General features: G+C 37.1%; 1 protein-coding gene across 2 annotated transcripts in view; it reads left to right on the top strand.

Annotated features, from left to right (window-relative positions):
- The window catches only part of LOC120531347 (kinase suppressor of Ras 1-like), a 205,869-nt gene that overhangs the window by 111,859 nt on the left and 81,074 nt on the right, over nucleotides 1–12,936 (top strand). For both annotated transcript variants that reach the window (XM_039756660.1, XM_039756661.1), the window contains exons 3-4: nucleotides 7,316–7,463; nucleotides 9,350–9,824. In XM_039756660.1, coding sequence (XP_039612594.1) covers nucleotides 7,316–7,463; nucleotides 9,350–9,824 — 623 coding nt within the window. The remainder of the gene's footprint in view (nucleotides 1–7,315; nucleotides 7,464–9,349; nucleotides 9,825–12,936) is intronic.

Here is a 12,936-nt window from a genome sequence, read left to right as displayed (position 1 = left end):
TGTATGCCCATATATCTACTATTTCAGCTTTAACTCTATCGCTTTATCTGCCCCTGCTTAAAATGTAACATAACATCCAACTGCTTAATCCAAGTTAGTGTATTAGGAGCCATTCTCAGTAGCATTGTGCTTAAAAGTATGAGAAATAAAAGTAATGTAAAAAATGCTTGGAATGTTCCAGCTTCTGGCTTCCAGGCATTGTGTTTAACTTCATGTTAGCTCTTGCTCTTAGTATTTTGGAAGTATATGTCATATGGTTCTGCAAGTAGTGCTCTCAAAGTAAGTTTCATAACTACAACATTACATGCAAGGAAGCCAAGTTGGAAAGTTCTTTTCTTGTATCTTATGCAGTTATACTTTTTCTTGTTGTAGGCTAGCCCTTTAGCATAATGCCGGGCTTTGAGTCCTGTCCAGTCATATTCATATATATGTGCCTGTTAACTTGGCCCAAATGCTCAAATTGATTGTTTGGAAATGCCTTGAGTCAGTGAAGTTTACTGCTGTTACTATTGCAGAAAAAAGGAAGCTATACATTTTGCATCAATGTGGGGTTTATCTCAAAGGGTCTGTGGCAGACTGAAAATAAAGCATGTGAAGTTGCTGCTTCCTTTCTTCAGTGTGAAATAAATTACCTTTTTTTCTTGAAATAAAGTAATGCTCAGTGTATTTAATTTTAATTACTTTGCCAGGTTTTATGTATTTCACCAGAAACCCCTAATCATCTACTAGATTAACAGCACAAATACATTTATTAAATTGGCTTATATCAACAACTCTTGAATGTGAATTACATAAATGCCAGAAGTTAGGCCCTTAACCTGCAATTGCTTCATCCTGGGTATGACATTAATCTGCATCCAGCCCTGCAAGCAGGTCCTCCAACTTGCAAGGAGAACTTGGGGGTTGGAGGCAGGATTGACAATCCATCCACCATAAAAAACTTTACACTGTTCCAAGTGTGGTGATGAGGTGTGACGCACTCCACTCGGGTCCCAATCCAGGTGGTTTGTCGTGTGGAGGGTGTGGCAGTGAGCTACCAGCATATGCTCCAAACCACCCCTCCTCTCTCTCCCTCTCTCTCTCTCTCTCTCTCTGTGGAACCTAGTAGGCACAAATTTTACTAAGTTTTTCCAGTTCGTCTGCTTATTTTCTTAATATGTTTTTATCATTGAAGGAAAGGAATGAGCCAAAGCCCCCAGAACACAAGACAGAAATCTGCCCTGGATTTTCTCCCTTATTCATTTTCCATTTACTTTTCCTGGTGAGAGCTTCACAGGCAACATACTTTAAGGAACATACCAGACCCCTAAATCCCAGTAACAGTCTTTAGGTACTCATGGGAATTCAGAGTCATTGCCAAGTCAGCCAAGAGGTATAGTTCGTCCTGCTTTTCCTAGGTCTACTCTCAGTGAACCATGCCTTGTACATCCTCTACTGGGGGTATCGGGGCAATCCTATCTTCATTCCCTAATCATTTCAGCTGGCTCCTTTTGATCCAAAGGTACAGTTGTTCATTTCCAGGGTCTTTCTCATTGATGAGTACTTGTTTTATCAAAGAGAGTTAGTTTAGTAAGTCTGTATATGGATATATATGAGTGTGTATGTATATATATATATATGTGTGTGTATGTATATATGTGTACGTGTGTGTGTTATATATATATATATATATGTGTGTGTGTATATATATGTGTGTGTGTGTATATATATGTGTGTGTGTGTATATATATATATGTGTGTATATATGTGTGTGTGTGTATATATATATATATGTGTGTGTATATATATATATATATATATATATATATATGTGTGTATATATATATATATATATATATATATATATATATATATGTATATGTGTGTATATCTGTTTTAGGGCTGGGTGATTTGGCCTAAAATCAAAATCTCGATTAATTGAACATTTTAACTCGATTACGATTAATGAACGATTATTTTATTTTTTTTTGCCCTCATAGTTCACTGACAAGTTTTGTACAATAGATATGCTCACATATTACAAGTGAGAGATTTTTGAATGAAGGGTGCATTACTTGATTTTAAAATAATTGAAGGAAACACACATTATTGAACATCAGTGTTGAACAACTGAAATTAAAGCACACATTACCTAAAACGAACAGTCACTTTGTTCTTATAAAAAAAGTAAAAATAAATAACTTGCACTTTTGGAAACAAAGTAAATTATTTTCAATGTTTTTCTTATTAAAAGTAGAAAATAAGCAGTATCTCTTCTAAATAAAATAACTTATATATCCTGTAAATAATATTTTAAACAGTGCATTTCTTGCATCTTCTGTAAACAAATATTTTATGTGCAATGTATCAATGTAAACAACAGATTGTTGTAATGAAAATAGAACTCTCTAAACACTGTTGCATGAGGTGATGTTAGCAATCTTGTCATGTCACTATATGAACATGAATTTACTCTTAGTTCTTACTAAGAAACATGAGCATGTTAACCTTTTCAGGTTTCAGGCAGGACTGTCGGTGTCCAAAACACTGCTGCCGTAACCATTCATTAAGCGCAGCAACTTTGACAACATTAGCACTGTTGTCTTGTCGTAATGGCTGAAAGTTTTTATTCCGCGAGGTCCCATTCAGAAAGCATATCTTTCCGACCTTGCGCAATCATATCTGCCGTGTGATCGGCTGGAAAATATGCCGTCTCAAGGCATCTCTGGCGCAGCTTCCAATTGTCGTCAATGTAGTGCAAAGTAAGGCTCAAGAATGGGTTCATCGTCCTACTTGACCAGAGATCAGATGTGGCTGCAAAGTGTTGAACATTTTTCAGTTCAGCAGCTACATTTTTACAACATGTCTTGTACATGTCTGGCAGCGCAGTTTTAGAAAAATGTGATCGCGATGGCACAGTGTATCTTCTGTCGAGAGTTTTAACGAGGTGTTTAAAACCGCTTGGCTCCACTGTGGCCATGGGAGTCATATCCTTTGCGATGTAATAACAAATAGCGTCAGTTATTTCTTTCCATCTTCTTGAACTCTTCTCATACTGTGTGGCATTTGTGAACGCTTGTGTTATCGACATCTGCTTTGCGGAGGCACTTGTTGCTGGGCTTGTCAGTCTCTCTTTGTTTTTTTTGAGCCATGCACTGTTCATATTCAGTAACGTGATTGTGCTTCAAGTGTTGAAACAAATTGGTGGTGTTACCTTTGGGTGTCGAAACTGTTTTTCTACATTGTCTACATCTGACTTAATTTTGTTCGATGTCATCCTTACTGAAGCGAACATGTGTCCAAATGACAGAGACTGCGTTTTTCTTTGGTACAAGCTGCTCTTGTTGCTCAGTTGTGTCAGTGTTTAAGCTCTCCATGCTCGACATGTTGGCGGAGTAACGTAACGGAGCGGGGTCACGTGACTCCACACGCGGTAGTGTTTTTAAAGGGAAAGTAATTGAAATAATCGACCTGGAAAAATTTGACCGATTATAGGTTCTGAATGTCGATTTCGATTACTTTTCGATTAATTGCCCAGCCCTAATGTGTGTGTGTATATATGTGTGTGTATGTATATGTATTGTGGAGCCAACCCAGACACACACAGGCGGACATGTTGTTCTTCACCACCACATGTGTTTATTTACAATTATTTACAAATAATATGGTCACTCAGACCCAGAATACAGTGCACAAACCCCAACACTCAGTCCTGGCCACAAAATGCCTCTCTTCGGGCCACCTCCACATTCTCTTGCCTTGTCCGTCTTCCACCCGACTCTAGCCCTGAATGAAGGGAGACGGCCCCTTTTATAGTCTCCCGGATGAGCTCCAGGTGATTCCTGGCATTCCCCTCTTGGCCACGCCCCAGCGTGGCGGAAGTGCCGGCAGCTCTCCGGGTGTCCTTATAAATCTTCCCTCCAGCATTTCCTTGTGTGGCGGAATTGCTGAGGTCACAAGTCCCCAAGGCATATGTATATATGTATGGATATGTGTGTGTGTATATATATATATATATATATATATATATATATATATATATATATATATATATATATATATATATATATATATATATATATATATATATATATATATATATATATATATATATATATATATATATATATATATATATATATATATATATATATAGTGTTTATGTGTGTGTGTATATATATATATATATATAAAAATGCTCAAAAATTAAAGGAACACTTTGAAAACACATCAGATCTCAATGGGAAAAAGAAATCCTCCTGGATATCTATACTGATATAGACTGGGTAATGTGTTAGGAGCGAAAGGATGCCACATCGTTTGATGGAAATGAAAATGATCAACCTACAGAGCCCTGAATTCAAAGACGCCCAAAAATCAGAGTGAAAAAATTATGTGGCAGGCTAGTCCATTTTGCCAAAATTTAATTACAGCAACTCAAAATTGTACATAGCACTTTGTATGGCCCCTGTGTTCTTGTATACATGCCTGACAATATCGGTGCATGCTTCTAATGAGATGACAGATGGTGTTGTGGGGGATCTCCTCCCAGATCTGGCCCAGGGCATCACTGAGCTCCTGGACAGTCTGAGGTGCAACCTGGTGGCATTGGATGGACCAAAACATAATGTCCCAGAGGTGTTCTATTGGATTTAGGTCAGGAAAGTGTGGTGGCCAGTCAATGGTATCAATTCCTTCATCCTCCAGGAACTGCCTGCATACTCTCACCACATGAGGCCAGGAATTGTCGTGCACCAGGAGCCACTGTACCAGCATAGGGTCTGACAATGGGTCCAAGGATTTCATCCTGATACCTAATGGCAGCCAAGGTGCCTTTGTCAAGCCTGTAGCGGTCTGTGTGACCCTCCATGGATATGCCTCCCCAGACAATCATTAACCCACCACCAAACTGCTCATGCTGAATGATGTTACAGGCAGCATAATGTTCTCCATGGCTTCTCCAGACCCTTTCACTTCTGTCACGTGCTCAGGGTGAACCTGCTCTCATCTGTAAAAGCACAGGGCACCAGTGGTGCATCTGCCAATTCTGGTATTCTATGGCGAATGCCAATCGAGCTGCATGCTGCTGGGCAGTGAGCTCAGGGCCCATTAGAGGACATGGGGCCCTTGGGTCACCCTCATGAAGTCTTTCTGGTTGTTTGGTCAGAGACATTCACACCAGTGGCCTGCTGGAGGTCATTTTGTAGGGCTCTGGCAGTGCTCATCCTGTTCCTCCTTGCCCAAAGGAGCAGATACTGGTCCTGCTGATGGGTTATGGACCTTCTATGGCCCTCTCCAGCTCTCCTAGAGTAACTGCTTGTCTCCTAGAATCTCCTCCATGCCCTTGAGACTGTGCAGGGAGACACAGCAAACCTTCTGGCAATGACACGTATTGATGTGCCATCCTGGAGAAGTTGGACTACCTGTGCAACCTCTGTAGGGTCCAGGTATGCCTCATGCTACCAGTAGTGACACTGACTGTAGCCAAATGCAAAACTAGTGAAGAAACAGTCAGAAAAGATGAGGAGGGAAAAATGTCAGTGGCCTCCACCTGTTAAACCATTCCTGTTTTGGGGGTCATCTCATTGTTGCCCCTCTAGTGCATCTGTTGTTAATTTCATTAACACCACAGCAGCTGAAACTGATTAACAACCCCTCTGCTACTTAACTGACCAGATTAATATCCCATAAGTTTCATTGACTTTATGCTATACTCTGATTAAAAAGTGTTCCTTTAATTCTATATTAATAATATATATATTCTATATTCTATTATTAATAATATATATATTCTATATAATCTATATTAATTAATTCTATATATATATTATAAACGATAGGGGGCACTCTCGCTCCCTTGAACCTCCTGTCCACTATATATATATATATATATATATATATATATATATATATATATATATATATATATATACTATATATACATATATATATATATACTATTATATATATATATACTATATATACATATATATATATATATATATATATATATATATATTATATATATATATATATATATATATATATATATATATATATATACTATATATATATATATATTATATATATATATATATACTATATATATATATATATACTATACATATATATACTATATATATATATATATATACTATATATATAACTATATATATACTATATATATATATGATAATATATATATATATATATATACTATATATATATAGATATATATACATATGTACATATATGTACAGTGGAACCTCGGTTCACGACAATAATTCATTTCTAAACTCTGGTCGTAAACCGAAGTAATTTTCCCCCATAGGATTGTATGTAAATACAATTAATCTGTTCCAAACTGTACGAACTATATGTAAATATATATATTTTTTAAAGATGTTTAAGCACAAATATAGTTAAATATACCATAGAATGCACAGCGTAATAGTAAATTAAATGTAAAAACATTGAATAACACTGAGAAAACCTTGAACAACAGAGAAAACTTAACACTGCAACAGTTCGCACTATAGCGCTACGAACCGCTCGCTAAAAACAGTTGTTTTTTTAATGAGTTTTAAGCACGGAAAAAAAATAACATTTGAAAAATCCGTAATTTAATAAACCACCAAGAAAAGTAACATTGCAACAATGCATGCTACAAACAAATCCAAAAGAAAAAAGTCTTCATTAAATACAACGAGGTTAAAACAATGCTCGGATCTGTCTCTTTAAAAACAAGCCTGGTCCATTCTTTAACTGCCTTCTCCGCCTTATGCGTCTAGCCATCTCTCTCGCGTGTGTGTGTGTGTGTGTGTGTGTGTGTGTGTGCGCAAGCGCGCGCACCTCACTCTCCTCACTCTCTCTCTCTCTCTCTCTCTCTCTCGCTGCACAGGGAATGCACAGTGAGTGACTGAACACGTGCGGAAATCATCGCGTGCACAAACCAAAAGGGAAACTGGTTTGTTTATATACCAAGTCTGTGGTCGTGAACAGATGCAAAAGTTTGGCGAACTTTTTGGTCGTAAACTGATTTGTACGTGTTCCGAGACATTCGTGAACCGAGGTTCCACTGTACATATTATTATGTTTATATTATTTTAAGCAACTGTTTGAGAAGTTTGCATGCTTCTAAAATGAACTTTTAAAACCCCTTTGTTCATATACCAGTACAATTGCTTTCTGGTTTATATGGTTCTCTAAATTAGTAGTGTGTGCTGCTTATGTTAGTGTTTGTTAAGCTCTCATAAAGTAAATAAAGTGCAAATGAAGACAATCTCATTAAACTGCTGGAAAGTCTCCATGAAAGTATTTTAATCTTATTCCTCAGGCTGTCCCTGCAAAGCTATCTCTGGATGCTCTGCTGCAGATGTCTGGGCCACAAGTCACAGAGACCATGAGAGAGTTTGGTTTGAGTGCTGAAGAGTGCTCACGGCTAAATAGTGCCCTTTCTTGTTTAAAGAGGGTCAGTGAGTCAGGTAGGTGGTAATTTACTCCCCAGCTACTTACTACCAAATAGGCTGGTAAATGGCAATAGCAAGCATTGTTTAGTTCTGCTGTTTCCTGTTACTAAACAGTGTCTACAAAACTTTAGAAATGTGCCACCAAGGAACCTTTAACAACAGTGATGATGTTAAGCACTTATGACTTTTTATGTTTAATAAAAATTTATTTTTTAGAATAAATCCTGCTATTTCCTCTTGGAACTATTTACTGAAAAATAGTGCAAAAGCACTACCATTTCATATTATGTGGAAAATGTAAAGTATTTATTGCAAATGACAGCTGCAACACAACTGAGGCAATAAACTAATGTTAGCCGTAAAGCAGGAGCAGTTGCTAATACATGCACAGTTTAATAGTAGGAGCATTTTGTCATACTAGCCAAAATATTTCTGTAAATTTAAAACGAATGTTACAGAAAAGGAGCACTTTCAAGCATTCATAAACAAATGCATTTATTTAGAATGTGGATGAACCTTGCTCCTATTAAGTCTCTTTTTCTTAATTATTGTTTTATGCTTGTTTGCTTATAAGGAATGTGAATTTCCTTGGATCCCTTGATGTAATATGTTTATACTAGAATCATGATAAGATCTTAAATACAATATATATTGTATTTTATGTTTCAAAATGCAAAAAATGTTATTGCAATTTATTATCTGCCTGAAGCTAAAGGTGAAATTTTATATCTATGACAAAATGAGTCAGTTTATTGCACCTAACAACAGAAACCGTTGATTCATTTAGTCTCAATTAAATCATTTTTTTCTTTGTTTAAATTGTGGAAATGAATTTCAAGCATCTCAGCAGTCTTCACTGTACAATTGGGAGCATTCATATTGGTACTTACCTTTGATTGATTCTTTTTGAGATTGAATCTGTAGTAGGGCCGTTAAATAGTAATTGAGACTAGAATGAATTAACATTTTGTATGAATAAATGCAAATATGTATTTGTAGTTCTTGGGACTGTATTAATGTCTGTTGTCACAGGGCAAATTTAGAACATTAGCTTGTTGTTTTTATAATAAATAAACCTTCATATAAAAACAATGTATTTAAAACAGTATTTATAAGTTGTTAAACACTGGTAAATGTCCATGTTGCCTCTCCAGTACAATGGTCACTTTAATTTGCAGTCAGGAATGATAAAAAGAGAGCAATTGTCTGTGGCCAATACCAGCAAAACCTTTGCCTTTTTGGAGGTTTTCTTGCTGTTGCCTCTCCAGTGCACCTGTTGTCACTTTCATTTCCACCAAAGCAGGTGAAGTTGATCTACAAATGCTTATGCTTCCTAACTGGGCAGATTGATGTCCCTGAAGCTTAATTGACTTGGTGTTATACTGTGATGATTAAGTGCTCCTTAAATTTTTTGAGCAGTATACGTATATCTATGAATCTGTTTCACTCCCTAACTGAAGAGACCATAAAAGGTTTATTTTCTACATGACTGGCAAGATCTGATAGCACCTTAGGTTAGTTTTGCATTTTTGAACTTCTGTGGTTGTGCGTTATTACTGTGGCACTTAAAAGCTAACAGTCATGTTTTCCTATCTTTTAACAGCAAAAAGTACAATGTCATATGGGCACTTTGGAAGAAACCATGGCATAAAGGGGCAATGCAAATTGGTCTTATATTAGTTAATATGGATGTGGGTGCCACTTGATATTTAAAATCCTCTGAAGATTTGGTTCCTGATTTACTTGCAGTGTTGCCAGGCAAGGCTCAAATATGCTAAAGAGCCTCAATGAAATTAAATAAAAATGTCTGTAAAATTGATAGATGCATTAATTTATTGGCATTCATTTTATCTGTATGTTTTGTATTTGAAGTGTTTAGCACATTTTCTTTTATGTTTCAGGCGGGGATCTTAGAGAAGAGATTAACCAATCGCCCTCATTAGATTTAAAGAGAGACAACAATATTATTACTTCAGCGGATCAGCTTCTTTGGTCTTCCGCAGCAATGTATCCTTATAGCCCTTCTCCATTAGAAAGGAAATCTTGCAGCCAACCTCGCTCAATTTCTGTATCTGCTATTACCTCCTCGGACTGCTTGGCTCCCTCAAACCAGGGCCCATACATTTACATGGATAATCTACCAGATCCATTTCCATCCTCACCACACCTAAGCTACAGAGTAACCCCACATGCTATTACCATTACACCTCCTGCTACCCCTCCTTTGAAGAGGAAGAACAAGTTGAAGACTCCACGTACTCCACCACCCCCTTCACGGAAAATCATGCACCTCCTGCCTGATCTCTCCATAATCACCCGGAGCAAATCTCATGAGTCCCAGCTGGGAAATCGCATTGATGAAGTGTCTGCAAACAAGTATGTGTACAGTGGAATTATTATATTTATTCCTTCATCTTGTGGCTTGAATTTATTTTTGTAATATTTTAGGCTATTGTGTTGGCTTCTGATAGCATCAATACAATAAATGCAATACTTTTAGATCTTGTTGCTGTAAACTATGAAATTCAACTTTCATATCACAAAAGAAAATATAGAATTGGAAGAGAATTGACGATGAAATACTTAAATATGACTGTTAGCATAATGCCCCCAAAATAGTAACGCATCAGCAAGTAGTAAAGAAGAAAAGCTATAGATCCTAACTTTTTCTTAGAGCAGCGTAGGTCATTCAAGAGTGAAAAAGAAGTTCTTAACTTTTCAATTTAGAGAAGAGTATCCAGACATAATTTTGTAGTAGTCAAAGTAGATAACCACTGCTTTGGAATTCAAATTCAAATATGTTATCACATATACTGTATAAAGTACAGTAAAATTCTTAATTACAGTATCCTGCAACTGCATCTTGAGCAAGCCATTCAGAAAAGAAATGGATTAAGCTAAAGATAGGATTCAGACTTTGAATGCATACTATGCGTCTGAATTATCTGTGTTGACTGCTTTCTGTTTTGGAAAGTGATTATGCTCTTTATCTAATGCTAATGGTTTCCCCTGAAATGCTTTTGTCACCTTAATTGTATCATCTGGATGTTTAGTAGATATTCTTGTATAGTCTTATTTTTTTACTGTATAGTTCTTGTGTATTAAACGACCGAAATGGAAATTGCCTTTTTTATTTACTAATTATTAATTCCTTAATATTATATACACTATTAACTAGGGACAAAAAATATGTTCCTGTTTCAATTCAGAAGTGGAATATAATGAAGTTTACCTTTAATAAAATAATAATAATAATAATGATACATTTTATTTATATAGCGCCTTTCCCTTTGGAAAAGTGAATGTGTGAAGTTTTGAACAATAATTCTATTGTGCTTCATATTGCACACATATTATTACAGGGAAAAGCTGGAATTTTTTGCATTAGTTTTTATATGAATATACAGTACATCCGGAAAGTATTCACAGCGCATCACTTTTTCCACATTTTGTTATGTTACAGCCTTATTCCAAAATGGATTACATTCATTTTTTTCCTCAGAATTCTACACACAACACCCCATAATGACAATGTAAAAAAAGTTTACTTGAGGTTTTTGCAAATTTATTAAAAATAAATAAAACTAAGAAAGCACATGTACACAAGTATTCACAGCCTTTGCCATGAAGCTCAAAATTGAGCTCAGGTGGATCCTGTTTCCCCTGATCATCCTTGAGATGTTTCTGCAGCTTAATTGGAGTCCACCTGTGGATTGTACACTGTGTTGATTGGACATGATTTGGAAAGGCACACACACCTATATAAGGTCCCACAGTTGACAGTTCATATCAGAGCACAAACCAAGCATGAAGTCAAAGTAATTGTCTGTAGACCTCCGAGACAGGATTGTCTCGAGACACAAATCTGGGGAAAGTTACAGAAAAATTTCAGCCGTTTTAAAGGTCCCAATGAACACAGTGGCCTCAATAATCCGTAAGTGGAAGAAGTTCGAAACCACCTTCCTAGAGTTGACCAGCCATCTAAACTGAGCGATCGGGGGAGAAGGGCCTTAGTCAGAGAGGTGACCAAGAACCCGCTGGTCACTCTGTCAGAGCTCCAGAGGTCTTCTGTGTAGAGAGGAGAACATTCCAGAAGGACAACCATCTCGGCAGCAATCCACCAATCAGGCCTGTATGGTAGAGTGGCCAGATGGAAGCCACTCCTTAGTAAAAGGCACATGGCAGCCCGCCTGGAGTTTGCCAAAAGGCACCTGAAGGACTCTCAAGCCATGACAAAACAAAATTCTCTGGTCTGATGAGACAAAGATTGAACTCTTTGGTGTGAATGCCAGGCATCCCGTTTGGAAGAAACCAGGCACTGCTCATCACCAGGCAAATACCATCTCTACAGTGAAGCATGGTGGTGGCAGCATCATGCTGTGGGGATGTTTTTCAGCGGCAGGAACTGGGAGACTAGTCAAGATAAAGGGAAAGATGACTGCAGCAATGTACAGAGACATCCTGGATAAAAACCTGCTCCAGAGCGCTCTTGACCTTGACTGGGGTGACGGTTCATCTTTCAGCAGGACAACGACCCTAAGCACACAGTCAAAATATCAAAGGAGTGGCTTCAGGACAACTCTGTGAATGTCCTTGAGTGGCCCAGCCAGAGCCCAGACCTGAATCCAATTGAACATCTCTAGAGCGATCTTAAAAGGGCTGTGCACCGATGCTTCCCATTGAACCTGATGGAGGTTGAGAGGTGCTGCAAAGAGGAATGGGCGAAACTGGCCAAGGATAGGTGTGCCAAGCTTGTGGCATCATATTCAAAAAGACTTGAGGCTGTAATTGCTGCCAAAGGTGCATCAACAAAGTATTGAGCAAAGGCTTTGAATACTTATGTACATGTGATTTCTCAGTTTTTTTATTTTTAATAAATTTGAAAAAACCACAAGTAAACTTTTTTCACTTTGTCATTATGGGGTGTTGTGTGTAGAATTCTGAGGAAAAAAATGAATGTAATCCATTTTGGAATAAGGCTGTAATATAACAAAATGTGGAAAAAGTGATGCGATGTGAATACTTTCCGGATGCACTGCATAGAGAGGCTCAACATAATAGAGTGCGTGAGCTTATTCAGTGCAGCAGTTGATCTTTTTTCTTTCAGTACCTTTTTCATGTGCCTTCCCTGTTTATTTATATATCTAATGACTTCTCTGCCTGTCTGTCTCTCTATATAATCATTCCCGATTATATATAACGTCAAAGCCTGATTATATAAAGTCAGCGTCGGAATATATAAACTCGTTTTTGAATATATAAAGTCAGCATTGGAATATATAAAAATATTCCCAAATATATAAAATTTCCATGCTTGTCATGTCACTCGTTCTAATGAAAGGTAAACTTCGATAGAAGCCACTCAAAGTCGATTGTGCTTGTGAGGTTCATCCAAAAATGCGAGCATACAAAAAGAATAAATAAATATAGTGTTAAAAATGCCAGGCACATGCATCATTTTGAAGGAATTAACTGAACAGTGGATTTT

Source organism: Polypterus senegalus, chromosome 6, assembly GCF_016835505.1.
Source record: "Polypterus senegalus isolate Bchr_013 chromosome 6, ASM1683550v1, whole genome shotgun sequence".
NCBI lineage: Eukaryota > Metazoa > Chordata > Cladistia > Polypteriformes > Polypteridae > Polypterus > Polypterus senegalus.
Note: the sequence above shows the minus strand (reverse complement) of the source record. Positions and strands in the feature narration are given on the sequence as shown.